The following is a 22,031-nucleotide window of genomic DNA, read 5'->3' as shown; positions in this document are numbered from 1 at the left end:
ATCAATCAATTGTTCAGTCAAAAAAATTAATCAAGTGTTGGTCAACCAATCAATTTATTAAGCAATTAATTAATCAAATATTCAGTCAATCAATTGTCAACCTATCAATCAATCCAATCAATCAGTCAGTCAGTCAGTCAGTGAATGGATTGTTAAAAAAATCAATAAATCAATTGATTGTTCAATCAATAAATCAATTATTGTGCAACCAATAAATCGATTGTTCAACGAATCATTAAATCAATTAATTAATTAAAATTTCAGCCAATCAATTGTTTAACCCATCAATCAAATCAAATGATCAATTAATCAATCAGTTAATTGATTGTTCAAAAAATCTATCAATTAATTGTTAAATCAAACAATCAAGTGTTGTTTAACTAATCAATTAAGCAATTAATTAATCAAATATTCAGTCAATCAATTAGTCACATCAAATGATTAATCAATCAATCAAACAATCAATCAAATGATTTTTCAAAAAATCAATGAATCAATCGTTCAATCAGTTAATCAATTGTTCAATCAATCAATTAGTCAATTGTTTAATCAATTAATTAATCAAATATTCAATAAACCAATTGTTCAACCTATCCAATGTAATGTCCAATTAACCAATCAGTAAATCAAACATTTTTAAAAATCAGTCAATTATTCAACCAGTCAATTCAATCAATAAATTGTTTAGCCTATCAATCAATCAATTAATCAATTAAACTATTAATCAATAAATCAAACAATTGTTGCTTAACCAATAAATCAATTAAAAAATCAAATATTTAGTCAGTCAATTGTTCAATCAATTCAAAGGTTCAGTCAATTCATTATTCTGTCAATCGTTCAAATAATCTATCAATATATCAATTGTTCAATCAATCCATGAATCAATAGTTGCTCAATCAATCAATTGTTCAACCAATCATTCAATCAAATCAATAAATCAATCAAACATTCAGTCAATGAATTGTTTAACCCATCAATCAATCAATCAAATCAAATGTTCAATCAATCGATTAGTCAATCAATCGTTTAAAAAAATCAATTGTTGTTCAACCAATCAGTTAATTGTTTAATCAGTTAACTGTTAATCAATCAAATATTCAGTCAATCAATTGTTAAAAAAAATATCAATTAATCAATTCTTCAATCAATCAATCAAATGTTAAATGTTCAATCAAACAATCGATCAAAAAATCTATTATTCAATCAATCACTCACTCAGTCAACCAATCAATAAACTGATCAGTGAGTCACTCCCTCAGATGTGTGCAGGACGTACGGCAGCGGCGTGTTCTCCAGCTTCAACGGGACGCTGTTCCACCTGAAGTCCAGCTGCGCAGTGACGCTCACACACTTCACTCACGCCGGGGCGGACTGTCACGTCATCGTCCAGCGCGGGACGACCGGCCTGATGGACAGAGTGGAGATCATCGTCAACAAAATCACCACGCTCGTCCACAACAACACCGTGACCGTCGACGGCAGCAGGTCCCACATTTAGCACATCTGCGAACAAACAGAGATTTGAGTTCAATAAAAGTCACGAGAACGTATATTCGTAGGGTTATTATTGTAGTTCTATGATTGATCCAGTCGTATTTGACATATTAGCTTCATTAGCATATTAGCATTAGCATGGCTTCTTAGGATGGGACAGTAATCGCCTTTAAAGTTGTTCAAATTACGTTGTTAGCAATGCGTATTACTAACCGAAATTGAGTTTGGATATGTTTACAGTAGGAAATTGATTAAATATCTTCACGGAGTATGATATTTACTTAGTATCATGATGATTTTTGGTATGCAAAACAATATTTTTGACCCATTCGATGCATTTTTCGGAACAATAAGCAAACAATAAGACTTTTCCTTGATTCAGGGTTTTATATTACAATAATAGCAGTAGATGAAGTATATAAATCATGTACTTCATATACTACAGCAATTAATTTTATTCAAAGTATAAAGTTGCCAACTGTAATCAACGAAAAGGTTCTAAATTACATCATACATCAATTTGCATATTACTGACGCCATCACGTCCAACAGTTTCTGTTTAACAGCCTATGGTAAAGGGGTATTTATATATGCGCAACACTTTATGTATATGTCAATTTATTGTAAATTTAACGTTAACTTACAAAAATTATTTGAATACAGTAGAGTTGTGTAGAGAATTTGCAGTGATCTCTCAGACGTAATAAACTCAGACAAGTCCCGTAACGGTCACTAAAATATCTGTGATTGTGAACAAAAAAAGAATAAACGATCAAATTAAATTGCTAAATTTAAAACGAAGAAGAAGCAGATCGGTTTCACTGTACATGGGAAATACCTCACACTTGCGGTCGGTACACAGAGGGGTGATCTGCTCATAGGCTGCAGGTGAGAAAGTGAGTACTCTGAGGCGGGGGATGGCCCGATGGCATCTCCCGCAGCTTGTTGAGAAGAGTTGGAACGGTACAGTACAGACACACGAGAGTCTATAAAAATTCTCTAGTTACACCAAAAAAGTAACTAGATATTTTGTTGCTGGAAGCTCTGAAAAGCCACTAAATATAGAGACAAACTCGCTAATGCAGAGTTCAAACTGCATGATTTTAGCCCTGATTATGACTCGGCGTGCTGAAAATCTGGCGCTGTCGGCAATTTAAGTCATGCCATGCGAGATGAGCTTTAACTGAAAATGACATCGGCGATCGCCTACAGCCAATGAGAGGAGATATATCCAGCTGGAGAACCGCAGAACCACACACGTTTTAGGCGCACACAATTCAGCACACACGATTTAGGCAAACCATACATGGTTACTAACTAACTCCTGAGCATTATCGCCACCTTTTGAATTTGAAATATGGGTTCCCATATCATTATTATATCGTAACGATAATTTAACATCTCTGCCGTTTCTGAACTCAAATTATGTAAATAAAAATAATTGGTTAAAGACACTATTATTACTATTATAGACTTTATTCACGTGTCCACATAAACAAAGAAAACATAATAGACCGTCTAATTGTAGGATTAAGTGTAATAAACTAATTCAGGATCTTAACCGTACGTTTACATCGAAAGCGGCGAGAGCGTCAAAGTAGCCGGAAGTCATTAATTTTCAATGAGAGCCGGCAGCGATAAGCGGCGAGGAGCAAAACGGCACGTCTTCTCTGGCGTGGGCGTCAAGGAGAGTTGAAATCAAGTCTTCTTTATGGTAATGAGCTATGATGCAGTTCGGCGGCAACCCATCAGAATGAAGACGTCCACCGCTTGATAGGAGTTCAGAGAACAAAGACCTGTGAACTTTGGTTCCGACCACAGTTGTACTCAAGGGTTTGATGATTGCGGTAGCCGGATTTCCAATTATTTGCAATGTTTTCTTAAAGGAACATGCATTAAATAACTTACTGGCGAGTTACTAATGTTTATTAATGTTATATAAATTTACCCTAAAAGAGCTGGTATCTCACGCGATGTGACAGTACAAAACAGTACTGCTGCTTCAGGATATTTCAGACATATGGACACATATTAGATAAATAGAGCAAAGCCACACCACGCGCAACTTGATCTTCCATTGTTAAATGAATTTGATAAGAAGTGCGCAACATTTTCACGCTAGAAACATGTTTTATGCAGGAATGTAACTGATATGCTGCAACGGCTCCTTTAAATACGAGATCAGTGTAGCTAAATATTATCATAATTGGTTAAAATAACTTTGTTGTAGAATATAAAACGCAAACAATAGTGTGTCACATTAAAACGAATAAGCCTACTATAGTTAATCATTTCAACAATATATAATATAGTTATAAACTGATTATCTTAACTGATTATACACTACTATCTTTTACTAAACTGTCACAGTTTAGTGTATATATATATATATATATATATATATATATATATATATATATATATATATATATATATATATATATACGTATATATAGTATATATATTTATTTTAGTATATATATATATATATATATATATATATATATATATATATATATATATATATATATATATACATATTATTTTTTTATTAATTACTAATAGTATTTTTTTTCTATTAAATTTATTGCTAAATTTTGGTTCAAAAACAATATATTACTATAAATTACAGTATTAAATGTGGGAAATCGTTCTTTAAAAAGTTATTAGAAAATTAAGCAAACACAAACTATTAAATCGAGTAAAATATTAATATAGTGTTTTACATTTGTTACATGTAAAAAGATTTTTATTACATATAAAATGTGTTATTGCCTATAACATGCTATTATTTCCTTCATTATACATGGATGCATTAAATTAAACCTGTCCAATTTAGATCGTTCAGCAAGGCCAGCAAACGAGTATCTGCCATATTACTGTCAGATAATATTGACTGATCAGCTATGATGACTGATAGAAAACTGTTCAGTCTATTATATTGAACGGCGATCGGAAATAACGTCCCTCATTCGCCCGTCTTGATCGCAATATTTGTGAAATAGAGTAAACACTATTGTTTATTGTGTACAATCTTTATTAACCATATATATCAAAATATATCGATGACGATGTTCAAATAGACGTTCATAACAATAACATCCGTCGTAACCATATATGGTTTGCCCAGAAGGTGTGTGGTAGATTGTGTGTGCCTAAAACATGTGTGGTTCTGCGGGCCTGCAGCTGGATATTATGAGGGAGCAGCATTCACTAGACGTGTGTGTGTGCCAGCGCTGGCCAGCGAGAGGCTGGGGAGAAGTTAAAAGCGCCCCATTTCAGTTTATTAGGACCCAAGAAATGGAGGAAACACTATTGGATCTTTGACAGGGGCACCCGTGTCTATTTGACGTTTCATACAGAGAGTTAAGAAAGAAAGTTGTGGAGAAATGGCTAATTCCCTTCAAACATAGGTGAGCAAATTTGTACATTTTCTACCCCATTAAAGGCTTCTTTCTCGTTATCTAATTAATAAATAAATATATATACCACGTATTTTTGTTTGTGAGAGTAGTTTGGATGAAGTTGGCGACTATTCTTCCTATTGTAATGTGAAAGCCCCTGTCGCCGATCCATCTTGCAGTGTAAACAAAGCAGCGACGCTAGCTTAGATATTAGTCATGCAGTGTGAAAACATCGGTGACACGACTAATGCCGAGTTCAGACTGCATGATTTTCAAAGTAGTCGTGTCACAGATGTTTTCACACTGCGTGACTATCTGGGCTAGCGTTTCGTCGCTGCTTTGTTTACACTGCAAGATAGATCGGCGACAGGGGCTTTCACATTGCATGACTTTACTATAGGAAGAATCGCCGACAACTTCGTCCAAACTACGTCTCACAGCCAAAAACATGTCGTATATCTTTTGTTATTAACTACATAATGAGAAAGAAGCCTTTAATGGGGTAGAACATGTGCATATTTGCTCACCTGAGTTTAAAGGGAATTAGCCATTTCTCCTCAACGTTGACACGGTTCTCCTCAAACAGACACGGTTGCTACTGAGTCCTGTCAAACCTCCACTAGTTTTTCCTCCATTTCGTGGGTCTAAATAAACCGAAATGAGCGCTTTTAACTTCTCCCCCAGCCTCCCGCTGACCTGCAGCAGGTAAACACACACACGCACGCTAGTAAATGCCGCTCTCTCATTGGCTGTAGACGATGGCTGATGTTATTTTCTGTCAGAACTCAATTCACACGGCATGATTTGAATCGCCGACAGCTCCAGATATTCAGCACGCCAAATATCTCGCAGGCATCGGCGACTCATCGGCGATTCTCTCAGATGGCGTCTTTAATAGTTCATACTGTATGATTGTCACTCACGTGCACGAGCAGCGCTTTGCCTGTGATTTCAGGAATTTGTCGGCGATTTCTCAAAACCTGTCGGCGAGTCAAAATCGGGGCTAAAATCACGCAGTCCGAACTAGGCATAAGTTACTTTGAAAATCATGCTGTCTGAACTTGGCACTGCTGGACTCACTTGTATGTGGAATACTTGATTTTTTTTTTTTATTGAAGTAAAAGTAAAAAATAGTTTAGCGCTATTTGGTTAACCTAAATTTGTCCTGAACGGAATGTCGCCATCTTAGTATTCGGACCCTACTGAAAAAAAGGGTGGTTGGCTGGTTTTAGCTGGTCGACCAGGCTGGTTTTAGAGGAGTTTTGGCCATATCCAGGCTGGTTTCCAGCCATTATCAGCCTGGTCTTAGCTGGTCAGACTGGGAGATGACCAGCTAAAACCAACTTGACCAGCCTAACCAGGCTGGGAGCCCAGCCAAAACCAGCTATATCCAGCTTAAACCAGGCTGGTCACGCAGGTTAGCTGGTTTTAGCTTTTCATTTTCCAGCCTTACCAGCTAAGACCAGGCTGGAAATGGCTGGAAACCAGCTTGAAAGAGGCCAAAACCCCTCTAAAACCAGGTTGGTCAACCAGCTAAAACCAGCCAACCAGCTTAGGCTGGTTTAAGCTTGTTTTTTTTTCAGCAGGGGAGCCATTATGTGCTACAGTAGTAGGGTTTAAAAGAATGAACAATAAAGTAAGAGTTCACTCAAAAAGGAAAATCACCATTATTTACTCCCCCACAAGCCGTCCTCAGTGTAAATGACTTTCTTCTGTCAGACAATCTTATTGTAAAGGCATCCGCTGCGTAAAAACTTGCTGGATAAGTTGGCGGTTCATTCCGCTGTGGCGACCCCGGATTAATAAAGGGACTAAGCCGACAAGAAAATGAATGAAAATAGAAATATTGTCATATTTTTGCAATAAAAATCAAATATATACAGTGTAAGTCAGAATTTTTCGCCGCCCTGTTTATTTTTTTCCCCCAATTTCTGTTTAACGGAGAGCAGATTTTTTTCAACACATTTCTAATCATGATAGTTTTGATCTTTGCCATGATGACAGTAAATAATATTAGACTAGATATTCTTCAAGACACTTCTATACAGCTTAAAGTGACATTTAAAGGCTTAACTAGGTTAACTAGGGGGGGTTAAGGAAATTAGGCAAGTTATTGTATAAGAATGGTTTGTTCTGTAGACTATCGAAAAAATAAATAGCTCAAAGGGGCTAATAATATTGACCCTAAAATAGTGTTTAAACAATTAAAAACTGCTTTTATTCTAGCCGAAATAAAACAAATGAGACTTTCTCGAGAAGAAAAAAACATTATCAAACATACTGTGAACATTTCCTTGCTCTGTTAAATATTAAATATTTTGGGAAATATTTAAAAAAGAAAAAAAATTCAAAGGGGGGTGAATAATTCTGACTGCAATTGTATATATTTTCACAGAATTTCCCTCCCATACGACCACACCTATCAGCATGTGTTTCGCTACGGAATCTACACCAGACTGCAAAGCAAAATATTACCATTGTCTGTCACCTGGTACAGTGTGCCTGATGGTGTCAGTTCCCTTTGGGTGAGTAATCATTAATTAACATTGTCTATTTAATTATGTACATATCAAGTCAATCAGTCTTTTTCAAATGTTTCCCAAATGATGTTTAACAGATTCAGGAATTTTTCCCGAGTATTTCCTATAATATTTTTTGTTCTGGAGAAAGTCATATTTGTTTTATTTCAGGCTTGAATAAAAGCAGTTTTGAATTTTTCAAAAGCCATTTTAGGTCAATATTATTAGCCCCTTAAACAATTTTTTTCTCAATTGTTTGCAAAATAAACCATTATTTTACAATGATTTGCATAATTACTCTAACTTTTCTAAAAAAAAAACACCTAATTAAGCCTTTAAATGCATTCCTTGTGATTATTACATCATAGATACAATATATTGCATATCATTTTCAAGCATTTCTCTTTTAGGTGCAACTGAACCAGGGTTTGGTGGAGGGTATGAGTGGACTTTGTGGACATCAGAACAGCTCAGGTTAGTGGGTTCAGTTGATTAGTGATGTTTAATCAATGACTTCTTACCCAGCATGTCGAAAACGACATCAAATTGACCAAGCATGGTAGCAAAAACACATCAAAAATGCTGGTTATAACCTTAACGTCTATTTGACATCCACACATTGATGCTTTTTTTGACCACCAAAAGGACGACACGAAAAGTATTATAATCTAAGAAAGCTTTTATTTATTTGAAAGATTCATTCACAAGTTCAACATTTAGACTGGATTTTGTTTCCTCACAACTACCTTGATGTCAAAATTACGTCAGATTGACATCTAACACTGGCGTCAGAACGAAAACAAATGTTTTTTAATGCCGATTTTAGATGTCAATTTGATGTTGTTTCGACATCAAAGGTAGTCAATTGACATCAAACCAATTTGCATTTGCAGTTTGACATCGTTTCGACATTGATTCCCAGCAGGCACTCAACAAATATAGGTTGTGACGTCAGGTGACTAAAATTCAGTGTCTAGTCAGCGTCTAAGGGCAACGTTATTTTGACGTCCAATAATAACATCAAATGACGTTGATATTTGGTTGATTTTAGGTTGTGTTGGAAAGTGACCAATGTCATTGACGTCAAAAACTGACATTTATTCGTCAGGTATGGCAACCAAAATCCAACGTCTAATAGACGTCATAGTGGTAACGTCCAAACAACAACAAGCTGTAACTTCATTAGACGTTGATATTTGGTTTATTTTAGGTTGGACTATGGATTCTGACGTCAATAGGATTTTCAATTACCAAACAAAATGCATCGTCCCCACGATGTTAGGGTACAACGTCAATCTGACGTCATGTTTGATCATAATCATATACTTTTGCCGATTTTAGATGTCAATTTGATGTTGTTTCGACATAAAGGTAGTCAATTGACATCAAACCAATTTGCATTTGCAGTTTGACATCGTTTCGACATTGATTCCCAGCAGGCACTCAACAAATATAGGTTGTGACGTCAGGTGACTAAAATTCAATGTCTAGTCAGCGTCTAAGGACAACGTTATTTTGACGTCCAATAATAACATCAAATGACGTTGATATTTGGTGGATTTTAGGTTGTGTTGGAAAGTGACCAATGTCATTGACGTCAAATACTGACATTTATTCGTCAGGTAGGACAACCAAAATCCAACGTCTAATAGACGTCATAGTGGTAACGTCCAAACAACAACAAGCTGTAACTTCATTAGACGTTGATATTTGGTTGATTTTAGGTTGGACTATGGATTATGACGTCAATAGGATTTTCAATTACCAAACAAAATGCATCGTCCCCACGATGTTAGGGTACAACGTCAATCTGACGTCATGTTTGATCATAATCATATACTTTTGCCGATTTTAGATGTCAATTTGATGTTGTTTCGACATCAAAGGTAGTCAATTGACATCAAACCAATTTGCATTTGCAGTTTGACATCGTTTCGACATTGATTCCCAGCAGGCACTCAACAAATATAGGTTGTGACGTCAGGTGACTAAAATTCAGTGTCTAGTCAACGTCTAAGGACAACGTTATTTTGACGTCCAATAATAACATCAAATGACGTTGATATTTGGTTGATTTTAGGTTGTGTTGGAAAGTGACCAATGTCATTGACGTCAAAAACTGACATTTATTCGTCAGGTAGGACAACCAAAATCCAACGTCTAATAGACGTCATAGTGGTAACGTCAAAACAACAACAAGCTGTAACTTCATTAGACGTTGATATTTGGTTGATTTTAGGTTGGACTATGGATTCTGACGTCAATAGGATTTTCAATTACCAAACAAAATGCGTCATCCCCACGATGTTAGGGTACAACGTCAATCTGACGTCATGTTTGATCATAATCATATACTTTTGTCTTCGTGTGTTGGCAGAAACGATGCAGCAGTTGATTTCCAGCAGCGTCCTCCCTGATGGTCAATGCCTGACACAAGACTCTGTTGCACAGACAAACACAGTGAGTACCAGTTAAGACAAAAGAAAGAAGGGTAGCTGTGTTGGCAAGCACATTTCGAGCAAGTCAGATTAACAGACTACGCGCGAATGGTTCGGCACGAATGACCAGATTCCCGCGAATGAAGCACCACGAGTTGAGCGTTATACGTGATTGACTCACTCGAGTTTGAAAATCTGAACTTCAGCAGACATTCGCACATAGCTAACCAATCAGGAGCTTGCTCTTGAGGGGGCGTGATTATGACGTAGCGCCTGTTGTTAGTGTCCCAGGGGAAAATCTTCCTGCCGACACCGACAACAGGTCATCAAACTGGGCTCGGCTCAGTCAGAAGCACCGCTGAAAGCCTCCATCATCCAGGTGTAGTTCTGGAGGAGTTCATGAGCTCACAGAGTTGGGTGCACTTCAGAAAGTATCTTGTGGACTCACAACAAGGCCCCAAATGAATTAACGCTGTCTTTCAGCCTTCATAAAACACATAAACACAGTTATTGGGTTTGTTAGCCATTTAGCAATGAAGCTAGAGTCAATACTAATTTGTGGATCTCCTTACTTCCTGATGCAACAATGCTGTGGTTGTAGCTGGTGTATTCTGAGAAATTTTCTTACCTCTTGGTTTCAAGTGTGGTCCTGAAAAATCTTGATCTGAAGGGCTATCTACCCCTTAGCCCTACGCCTTAAAGCTAAAGACTCCCGCTTCACGGGAACGCGCAAAAAGAGGGGTAAGGAGAAGGGCTAAGGGGTAGAATTGGGATTGGGCCTAAATTAAACAACATAACTGCCACATAAATGTACGTAACTAGTAATAAATAGTAACAGTAGACAAAATACCATTAGGTTTGTAATAAATTGCACCAAAGCTGCCCTGTAGCATAAATCTGAACAGTTGTTTGTTTTATATGTCCACCTGAATCATGGGTCCCCTTTGTCCAAGCAAAGGTCAGCCATGTGCTTTGGCCATCCGGGCTCACTCTACACTGAGTATGGTGGCTTCAAAAGCCTTTCAAACACGGATCTCCCTGTCAGATATATGCAACTCAGAGGGTTGGTCTACCCCCTGCACCTTTATCCGATTTTATTAACTTGATATAGATTCCTCTCTGGATACTAGCTTTGAGGTGGACATGTCACCTGGACACTTGACAGTATGGGGTTGTTGGAGTTGCATTTCCATAGCGGCGAAATTCCCTGAAAGGGAACATCTCAGGTTACGACTGCAACCATGGTTCCTCAAGGGAATGAGTAGCTGCGTTAGCGCAGTGACGCCCCGGTGATTACATTGAAGTGATTTCACATGGGAGACATGGCGTCCCTCTGTCCCTGCAGAGTTTAGCTCCACCTTGCCTCTTAACCCCTGCCAGGAGGTTTCAAGTATTCCTAGGAGACCTTGATTAGCTTGTTTGGATGTGTTTGATTAGGCTTGAACGTAAACTCTTAAGGACACCGGCCCACCAGGAACAAGTTTGTTGACCCCTCGTTTACAGTCTCCTCAGGGAACCATGGTTACCCTTGCTGAAACATCCAGCCTAAACCAGCCTAGTTGGTTGCCCAACCTGGCTTTAGAGTGGTTTTGGCCATTTCCAGGCTGATTTCCAGCCATTTCCAGCCTGGTCTTAGCTTGTCAGGTTGGAAAATGACCAGCTAAATCCAGCTAAAACCAGCGTGACCAGCCTGGTTTTAGCTGGTCATAGATGGCTAGGCTGGTCAAGCTGGTTTTAGCTGGTCATCTCCCAGCCTAACCAGCTAAGACCAGGCTGAAAAAGGCTGGACACCTGCCTGGAAATGGCCCAAACCCCTCTAAAACCAGCCTGGTCGACCAGCTAAAATCAGCCAACCAGTCTAGGCTGGTTTAAGCTGGTATTTTCAGTAGGGACAGTAGTAAACTGGGACAATTTGTTCAGTCCAAATTCGCGTATAAAATGGACTGACAGTATGGCTTGAAGTTTAACCCACTTTTGTTATTACATTTGTGTTAAAAACAGCAATTTTTGGGTAAGTGTGAGATCTGTTGTGTAAGCTATTGGATTCTTAGTTGACCTCTAACACTATCTTTTTATTTAAATGTTCCTAGGTTTGTAGTGGTGTTTTGTCCCACGCGTACGAATGTCTCGGCGCCAAATATAAAAGCTACCTGAGTCTGTGTTATAAAAGTATGAATGGTTTGTGGCATCACGAGGTGAACTGCTCCTTCTTCAAAGAGATTTCCCTGATGTGCGGCAGCTCCAGTCCGTTCTGGTCAATATGGAGGTCCAAAACCAACTGCTGTAAGAGCCACAGTTTAAAATATTAATTTTTATTGTTATAGTGTTTGAAATGCTAAGAACGTATCTTGTTTGCAGCCATGCCTCTTTGTCCGGGAGATCTACGTTATGTAGAAATGGGTCCCGCTTTTCCCCCGACCTGCAGCAACCCGCAAAACTCCACCGCGGACTTCACCAGCACCTGCCTGCCGGCTGAAGGTCAGTTCTTCATCGTTGGTTATAAGTGTTAGCATGTCAGAATGATAGCATTTATTGTCTTTGTGTAAACTCAAAAAAATAAATAATACTATTTTGACAAAACATTAGCAGTGTTTCCATCCAACTTTGTGTTTAATTTATGCACCAATGATATCTCACGGCAATTCCTAACTTTTTGATTTAGTGGTCAATTCGTATAAACTCGTACCATGTGATTCGTACAATTTAGTACGATTTGCTCCTTCCCCAATGATGGCTGCGTTTAGGGGTGGAGTTGCATGCCATCGTATGAATTCGTAAGAATTAGCCACTAAACTGACGAAACGTAAAAGAGTTACGTTTCCTCATAAGATCAAGCTGGAATTTCGCGTACAACATTTAGGAATACAGCAGCATTTTATATCCAGTCTGTTAAAGATAATGGACACTTCAATTGGCGCCAAATATCAAACCAAAAAATTGAGGAGGGCCATTTTTTCCCTATATAACAATTTACATTTCTGATCTTTTCCAATGTGCTTCCTTAGCTAGTTTGTTTTTTAATGCTATCCAATCCCACTCATTTTAGGTATCATGTGATCTGTTAAAACAAATTCGCAAACGTTTGTTTGATGTGCAAGCGTAGTGGAGGCCAGCTAATGAAGTGCTGTGCACTAGAGGCCATGGTCTTTAGCCTCCTTGTTAAAGCAGCCCACCCTCTTGCAAAGAATCACCAGTTCGATCACTGCTCAGAGCGTGTTGGATGCAGTAGGACCAGTCGGTTACATGTGGGGGCTCGTCCGGGATGGAGTGAGGTTTAGGGTGGTGAGTGTAGCAGAGGCCAGCTAGAGAAGTGCAGTGCAGGTTAACCTCTCTCCGCTGACCTCTAAAGGTGCTCTAGCGACAGACGCTAGGGGCCATGGTCTTTAGCCTCCTTGTTACAGCAACCGACTCCCATACAAAGAATCGCCAATTCGATCCCGGCTCAGAGCGGCTTGGGTGCAGTAGAACCGGTGAGTTACTTGTGGGGGCTCGTCCGGGATGGGAGTGAGGTTTAGGGGGGTGAGTGTAGCAGTGGCCAGCTAGAGTGTACCATGCTATGCAGGTAAACCTCAGATTTTAGAGATCATGGTCTTTAGCCTCCTTGTTAGAGCAACCCATGTGGAGAGTCGCCGGTTCGATCCTAGCTCAGACCAACACCAATGGAATTTAATCAGAAAATGTGTTTCCATCACAGTTTATGCACATTTCTGACTCATTTGTGGACATATGTTTTTTTATGTGCATTTCCAAAACATTTTCGGCCATATTCCTTGCCATAATAGGCCATATTAATTCGCATAACAATAGGTAGATGGTAACATTGACGCACATAAATTGTGACGTTGCCAACTACTGCCCTGGCATGTATTATATAGCATTTTTAGATCCATTTTTCGATGCATCCATGTGAACTGAAAATGTTTTATCTGAATGTTGGCCTTTATTAGATGTAAAAACATTCCCTAAAGGGGAAATGAGCTAAATTAGCACAAAAGCGAATCACATAAAACCCAGATGGGATTGGAAAGTTTGTAGGTGGTTTTACTAAACCAGGGGTTCTCAATCTCGGTCCTGAAGGTTCTGTGTTCAGCAGATTTCAGCTCCAACCCCAATCAGACACACCTGGGCCAGCTAATCAAACCATTGCTAAGCTTTCCAAAAACTATTGCTGCGTCCCAAATCGCATACTTATGCCCTACTCTACGCCATTTTGTAGTATGAATAGTGTAAGTAGTGTGTTCACACTGAAAACTCTAAAAATAATAAGTGCACTTTAATTACCCGGATGATGCACTCATTCAGCCGCTAAAATGAAGTGTGGAATGATGGACACTTCACGCACTCAACGACCGCAGGTTTGCTCATGTAGCGGAAAGGGCGGAGCTATCGGACGCACATGTTGAATAACTATTTGTTTTCGATGGTGAAAGCAAAATTCTCCTACGAGAGTGATTATAGCACCTCCCGATGGTGGATGCGGTTATACTCACAGCAGGTATTATTTGATAATTCGGTCGTTTATTTCAGTGGTTCCCAACCTTTTTCTTTGGGCCCCCCCCCATGAACATATACAAACATTGGAGCCCCCCCGACATATAAATACGCACGCACACACATTTGTACTGTGCATATATATATATATATAAGTATAGAAAATATAAATTACTCAGTTTTAACTTGTCTTGGCCTTCAATAAAACCAAAATTTAGGTAGTCTTTGTCATACTGTCTAATTTTTTTCTTCGCCTCTGAAGAATTACTGCATTTACGTTTCTCTGCCATTTTTGTTTTGATTTTGCCTTTACGACACGTTGACAAGCACATTGCGTGAGTGAGCAAAATTTAAATAATTTTTTAAAGTTATTTATTTTAATTATTTTTACTATTATGTTGGAATTTTAAGCATGTTTTGATTTTTTTTTTTTTTGGTTCTTAAAATACATATATAATAGTAGGGCTGGTCGATTTTGGGAAAAATCATAATCACGATTATTTTGGTCATAATTGTAATCATGATTGTTCAAAACGATTATTTTGAGAATTTTTTGAGAATCCTGAGAATTTTTTGAATAAATATTTCCCAAATTATGTTTAACAGAACAAGGAATTTTAACAGTATCAGCTAGAATAAAAGCAGGTTTAAATATTTTAAAACCAATTTAGGGTCAATATTATTAGCCCCCTTAAGCAATACATATTTTTGATTGTCTGCAGAAGAAACTACTGTTATACAATGACTTGCCTAATTACCCTAATTAAGCCTTTGAATTGCACTTTAATCTGAATGCTTGTATTTTGAAAAACATCTAGTAAAATCTAGTCAAATATTACGTGCTGTCATCATAGCAAAGATAAAAGAAAGCTAACTCAGTTATTAGAAATGAGATATCAAAAGTATCATGTTCAGAAATAAGTAAAAAAAAACTTCTTTCCATGAAACAGAAATTGGGCAGGAAAAGGGTTGCTAATATTCAGGAGGGCTAATAATTCTGACTTCAACTGTATACATACAGTTATTTTCCACCCTGCAAAGAAAAGAGAAATAAATACAATAGGTAAAAAATATAAAACAAACTGTGCTTTAAGCATCTTCACCCTAAGAGAAACACTTTAGCTACAAAAATCCTTCAGTCAAGAGCAGAGAGGGATTTTCTCGTTATCTTTGAGAAATATTAGTAAAAACAGGCGGCAGCAGGAATATTTCTCACTGTCTCTTTAATGGTTTCTCTTTCACGTCTTTTGATCCTCAACTCGTTTGTTTATTACACAAATGAGGGTTAATATAAATAATCACTGAACACCGCGTTTTGACACCTATTTGACCATTAAAGCGCTCACGTTAAGATGACTTTAGATGTCTGCGCTCCGCTGCTCGTCTCAGTGTGTGAATGAGAGCGAATGCTGACCGCGGTCTTTTGCGCTTTTAAGAGCAACACGTGTACAACTGGAAAGGTGGCGGTATATGATGCAATAATCATTTATCTCGATTAACGTTTTTTTATAATCATTTGAAGCCAAAATCGAAATCGGATTTTCGATTAACTGCACAGCCCTATATAATAGTGGAGCATTTTATGCCTTTTTCTACCTCAACACTAATCCTCTCCCGCGCCGCCCCTGTGAACTCTGGCGCCCCCCTTAGGGGGACGCGGAGCCCAGGTTGGGAACCACTGGTTTATTTCACTGATTTGGCGACCGTCAAACATCATCAGGGAAACGGTTTGAATTTCCGCTTAGTAAAAAAACATAAGTGTGCCATTTGGGACGCCACTACATACATATACTATCCTGTTGAGTGTGTAAGTGCATAAGTACATAGTGCATGAGTGCATAGTGTATAGTTTGCCATTTGGGACGCAGCTATCCTTTCAGGTGTGTTGAGGCAAGTTAAAGCTAAAATATGCAGGACACCGGACCTCCCGGACCGAGTTTGAGAACGCCTGTACTGAACCATAAACTAGGTCGTAAGTAAGCAAAGATGATGATAAGGTGCAGATTTTAGTGCATTTAAACACAGGCGCAAAATAATTTGATGTAGTAGATTTTTTTAAAATTATTTTCAGCATGATATTCCAATGAAATTATGTCACGCATTCTCAAAAATGTCTTAATTCATACAAATTCATCCATATAAAAACACATAATTTTTAAAAGGAGGCGTGTCTAAATGTTAAACCATACTGTGATTGGCAAATCATACTAAAACGAACGTGATCGTATGAGTTAACCACTAGTGGGCGAGGCAGTGGCGCAGTAGGTAGTGCTGTCGCCTCACAGCAAGAAGGTCACTGGGTCGCTGGTTCGAGCCTCGGCTCAGTTGGTGTTTCTGTGTGGAGTTTGCATGTTCTCCCTGCCTTCGCGTGGGTTTCCTCCGGGTGCTCCGGTTTCCCCCACAATCCAAATACATGTGGTACAGGTGATTTGGGTTGCGGCTGGAAGGGCATCCGCTATGTAAAAGCTTGCTGGATAAGTTGGCGGTACAATCCGCTGTGGCGACCCCGGATTAATAAAGGGACTAAGCCGACACTGAAATGAATGAATGAGTGAACCACTATATGAAAACATTTTGAATTGCGTCAAAATGGGGCAGAGCTACAAATGCCCATGTGTCAGCATAACGGCAGATTCAAAACTTCTTTTTTTGCAGTACGTTTTGTTTTTGACTTGTTTCTATTAGGTGGATTTTTAATGCACTATTTGTTTATCCAGTTTAACGGTTAATGTGAACATCAACTATGAGAGATTGATGGGTCTTAGAAAAGCTAACTTTTTGCTTATTTTGATTTAATGTCAGTGTCATTCGCAACGTTTTCTTTCTCTCACAATTTCAGGAAAGGTCCTGAATGACCGTATTAAAGGCTACTCAACCATAAATGTGGAGGAATGTCCATGCGTGCATGGAAAAATGACGTATGCGCCGAGGCAGGAGCGCAGAACAAAATGCCAGAGCTGGTGAGAACCACAGTATTTAAGACTTTGATAATTTTTTTTATTTTAGATAACTGGGTATAGTTTTAAAAGGGGTAGTTCACCTAAAAATTAAAAATTGTAAACCTCCGCTCACCTTTAGGACACAAATTAGGACATTGTAGATGAAATCGGAGAGCTCCCTCATCCTCCATACACATTCAAAGTCCAGAAAACTAATAAAAACTTTGTCAAAACAGTCCATGTGGCTTCAGTGGCTCAACTACAATCCTACAAAGAAAAAAACAACAATGTTGTTTGCCTATTTTTTCCCCCACATCAGGTCATTTACTCTAGGCTATAGGATTTATTGATGTTAGAGTCATCAGTGCAACATGAAAATGTCGTATTGTCCGTAGTAAACGCGCAATCTGATCTGATATGGACGACAAAGGCGAACAAAGCCGTTTTTATAGTTTACTTTGGTGCACAACAGTGTTCTTGGAGCTGCATTTAATCACAGTTGAACCACTGAAGTGTCATGGACTGTTGCTGTAAATGGAGGATGAGGGAGCTCTCAGATTACCTCTAAAGCATGTTAATTTGCGTTCTTAATATTGAGCAATTAAAAACAGACTTAACGTTTTTAGGTCAACCCTTTAAAATGTTTTTAAGATGGGATTGTGTATAGAATTTTAGCTGATTTTGGTTGTCCTAACATTTGTTTTTTTTTTGTTATTAATTGAAATAATTTACCAAATGACCTACCCTAGCACAGTTCAATCCGCATTTGTAATGTTGGGTAAAACTGCATCAGGTGTGTGTCAACTCAATGACTCTATATATTGTATATACTGTTGTGTGTATATATATATAATCTTGTTTATTTTAGAATCTAATCGTGTTTATGTTGTTGTTATGCAAGATGCGTTTGTATTCTCCTGCCCAGGGATTGCAGATTACGGGGGCTGTTCTTCAATCGTCCGTCATTCCTGTTAAATAAAGAGTTAAATAAATATATTTTTTCATAAACTTCGTGAACTAAAGCATCCTAATTACCCTGGATGTTCTAAAGCATCCTAATCTCCCTGATTCATTGTAAACAGCTGTTTTAATCCAGGGGTTCTCAAAGTGGGGGTCGGGACCCCTCGAGGGGTCGCGGGACAATGAAGGGGGGTCGCCTGGTGATTTAAAAAAATCTATTTATTATTATTAAATCATATAGGAATGACCATATTTTATCCATAACCTACAGAAGAGAAAACATATAGTCGTTTATAATTACTATATAGTTACTATAGTAGCTTATAGTTACTAGTTTTATTGGATTGCGACCGCAGTGGTAATTACATTATGTTAAAGACACAGCAATAGCGTCAGATGCAGCAGGTTGATTTTATAACACCAGGTTAAAGTTTCGGTCCCACTTTATATTAAGTGTCCTTAACTACTATGTACTTACATCAAAAAATAAATACAATGTACTTACTGTGTTTATAATGTATTTGAGAACACTTGTGGTGCTTTTGAGTTGGGATAGAGGTTGGGTTATGGACAGGTTTGGTGGTGTGGGTAGGTTTAAGGGTGGGTTAAGGTGTAAGGGATGGTCAACAGTGTATTTACAAATGTAATTACAAAAGTTAATTAAAGATGTAATTACATACATGTATTTAATCAAGCATAAGTACACAGTAAATACATGTATTTACAAAATAAGTATATTGTAACAAACTATTAAATCCTGTGTAAATACATATTAGTTAAGGCCACTTAATATAAAGTGGGACCAAAGTTTCTAGCCCATTTACCGCACTGACATTAAACGAAGAATATCCCTGGGTGTATTGGTGTGTGTGTGTGACATTGCATGCAACGTTTCTGTATTCATAACCAGGATATTGGGGGTCGCAAGTCACTGGCATTGTCATTTTGGGGGTCGCAGGCTGAAAAGTTTGGAAACCCCTGTTTTAATCAACTCAACAGGCGAAAAACAGAAGACCTCTGCTGTTGGTTTGTGGACAGTCATGGCTGAAGTTTCGACACAACCATAGTATATTTACTGTATGTTAGAATTATTCGCCCCCCTGTTTACTTTTCCCCCATTTTCTGTTTAACGGAGAGCAGATTCTAAACATAATAGTTTTAATAACTCCTCTCTAATAACTGATTTATTTTATCTTTGCCATGATTATTAGACCACATATTCTTTAAGACACTTCTATACAGCTTAAAGTGACATTTAAAGGGTTAACTAGGTTAATTAGAGTAGGAAGGTTTAGGTGATAAGGCAAGTTATTGTATAATGATGGTTTGTTCTGTAGACTATATAATATAAATATATAGCTTAAAGGGGCTAATAATATTGACCCTAAAATGGTGTTTAAAAAATGTAAAACTGATTTTATTCTAGCCGAAATAAAACAAATAAGACTTTCTCCAGAAGAAAAAATATTATAGGAAATACTGTGAAAATTTCCTGAATCTGGTAAACATCATTTGAGAAATATTTATATTTGGGTGAATAATTCTAACTTCGTAACATTCTTCGTAACGTCGTAACATTTTAAGTATAATATATTTATATTCCTGTACATTATTATAGTAATAGAATATGATTGACATAAAGTTTTTACATTTTAAATAAATGATATTGATTTTATTATGTTGAAGTTGCAGTGTTTTGATTAGCCACGCGGTACAAAGACAGACATGAAACCATGAGGAAAGCCAGGGTTTATCAAAAGTTCAAGGTTTATACAAAGCAGAATCTGAATATATAATTTGTCACCGTGAAACACTGATGGAGAGATTTGGGTTGTGCTTATCCTCACAGCACCTGCATCAGAGGTAAATGGGCGTGTTCTGCAAACACGTGTCCGGTCAAGTGTATCATCGAGGGACAGTTCATTACTACGTTTGATGGCAAACAGTATTCTCTTCCAGACAGATGCACTTATGTGGCTGCAAGGGTAACACTGACTATAATATAAATGTCCAGCCAAATGTGGCATTTTGCACTTTTCTGATATGAAAATGCCTCTTTTTGGTACTCAGGGGCTTAACTGGACTTTGATTGTGCAGTATTCTGCACAAAGTGTCGTCGTAGAACAGGCATATCTCAACATCAACCAGGTTTGACGATTTTATTGCTTATTATAAATGCATTCCCTGCTGAATAATCCAGCTTAAACCAGCCTAGGCTGGTTGGCTGGTTTTAGCTGGTTGACCAGGCTGGTTTTAGAGGGGTTTTGGCCATTTCCAGGCTGGTTTCCAGCCATTACCAGCCTGGTCTTAGCTGGTCAGGCTGGAAAATGACCAGCCAAATCCAGCTAAAACCAGCTTGACCAGCCTAGTTTAAGCTGGATATAGCGGGTTTTGCAACCCAAGCTCATTCTGGAAACGTAGCCCCGCGGACGTTTCTGGAGACCGCGATTTACGTGGCCGGAGGTATGTAAAGGCTGCGTTTAGTTTTTTTCGAGCGAACGCTGCGGGGCGGTGTGTCGCCGCTCCGCCCCTCCTCTTTGTGCTCGCCGGCCGACGGCTCGCCTCCGGGTGGAAGGCTTTCCAGTTTGTCCGCTTAGCTCACAGCGTTGCATCGGCGGAGCGGAGGCCCCGGAGGAGGAACCGTCCGCGATGGACGACGACCGGGATCGAGTCCGGGGAACAGTGGTTCCGGAAATCAGGTAAGACGAAAAACGTAATCTGAAAAATAAGGGTGAGAACGCGGCGGGATCCGAAAACGCGGTCGAAATCGAAGACGAGGGCTTTTGCTTTTTTTTTTTTTTTTTGTTGGACGGCTTTTGCGAACCGTCGCTTGGGTTTAGGGAAGGAGGAGGAAGAGGAGGGCGGCCGAGTCGGACGATCCGGCGGCTTTTCGCGCGAGAATGGCGCGGGCGCGAACAGCGGCCTCTCGCGGATCCGCGAAAACAAAAACCACTCGAATACGTACCTCCGGGGACGTAAATCGCGGTCCGCAGAAAAGTCCGCGGGGCTACGTTTCCACAATGAGCCCGGGTTGGGGTTTTGGCTGGACTCCCAGCTTGGCTAGGCTGGTCTAGCTGGTTTTAGCTGTTCATCTCCCAGCCTGACCAGCTAAGACCAGGCTGGAAATGGCTGGAAACCAGCCTGGAAGTGGCCAAAACCCTTCTAAAACCAGCCTGGTCAACTAGCTAAAACCAGCCAACCAGCCTAGGCTGGTTTAAGCTGGATTTTTCAGCAGGGTTATCTGTGCATTTGTGTGCTGATAACACAGTAAATATACAGATTAAGTTTTTAAAATCTTTGTTTAAGAAAATTTGTCGATTTAATTCTCTATTAAAATGGAAAAGATGACTTTTTAGTTAAAAAAATAATCATTTAATAATTTAACGAGTGCTTTTTTTTAAAATTTCAGGACAAATACACCTTCTCTGCAAACAGTATACAACTCAACAACATAGACATCGGTGACTTGTCACAAACTGGTGGGCGGTTTTGATATCCGGCAGATTTAAATATTCATATAAGCTTAACAAAGCGTAAAATATTCACGATAACTACCCTTTTCAAATATGTACTTTGCTTTTGTTTCAGAATCCACCACCGTTTTTTGGCAGTCCTCGATGTTCGTTCAAGTCTACACTTCGTTTGGCCTGAAAATGCAGGTTCAAGTCTCTCCAGAAATTCAAATATATCTGAATTTGCCAGCGACTGAAAATACCAAAGGTCTGACCGAGCCAAATTCATGTTCATTTAAATGTGTGTTCATTTAAATATGAACTGAGTTCA

The 22,031-nt window shown here is 38.5% G+C and overlaps 2 protein-coding genes across 5 annotated transcripts in view; both read left to right on the top strand.

Annotated features, from left to right (window-relative positions):
* slco1d1 (solute carrier organic anion transporter family, member 1D1) overlaps window positions 1-22,031 on the top strand; it is a 790,174-nt gene that overhangs the window by 658,957 nt on the left and 109,186 nt on the right. The gene's annotated exons all lie outside the window — the stretch shown is intronic.
* Window positions 1-22,031, top strand: part of muc5e (mucin 5e) — an 89,762-nt gene that overhangs the window by 9,588 nt on the left and 58,143 nt on the right. For all 4 annotated transcript variants that reach the window (XR_015481682.2, NM_001442860.1, NM_001442859.1 and 1 more), the window contains 11 exon segments: window positions 1,263-1,488; window positions 7,297-7,426; window positions 7,831-7,894; window positions 9,798-9,880; window positions 11,949-12,141; window positions 12,217-12,336; window positions 17,189-17,309; window positions 20,098-20,233; window positions 20,319-20,396; window positions 21,658-21,727; window positions 21,837-21,968. Coding sequence is in view for 3 of the 4 variants with exons in the window: in NM_001442860.1 (NP_001429789.1) it covers window positions 1,263-1,488; window positions 7,297-7,426; window positions 7,831-7,894; window positions 9,798-9,880; window positions 11,949-12,141; window positions 12,217-12,336; window positions 17,189-17,309; window positions 20,098-20,233; window positions 20,319-20,396; window positions 21,658-21,727; window positions 21,837-21,968 (1,353 nt within the window). In the remaining variant the exon portion in view is untranslated.

This window comes from Danio rerio, chromosome 4 (genome assembly GCF_052040795.2).
Source record: "Danio rerio strain M-AB ecotype USA chromosome 4, GRCz13ab, whole genome shotgun sequence".
NCBI classification, from domain to species: Eukaryota; Metazoa; Chordata; class Actinopteri; order Cypriniformes; family Danionidae; genus Danio; species Danio rerio.
Note: the sequence above shows the minus strand (reverse complement) of the source record. Positions and strands in the feature narration are given on the sequence as shown.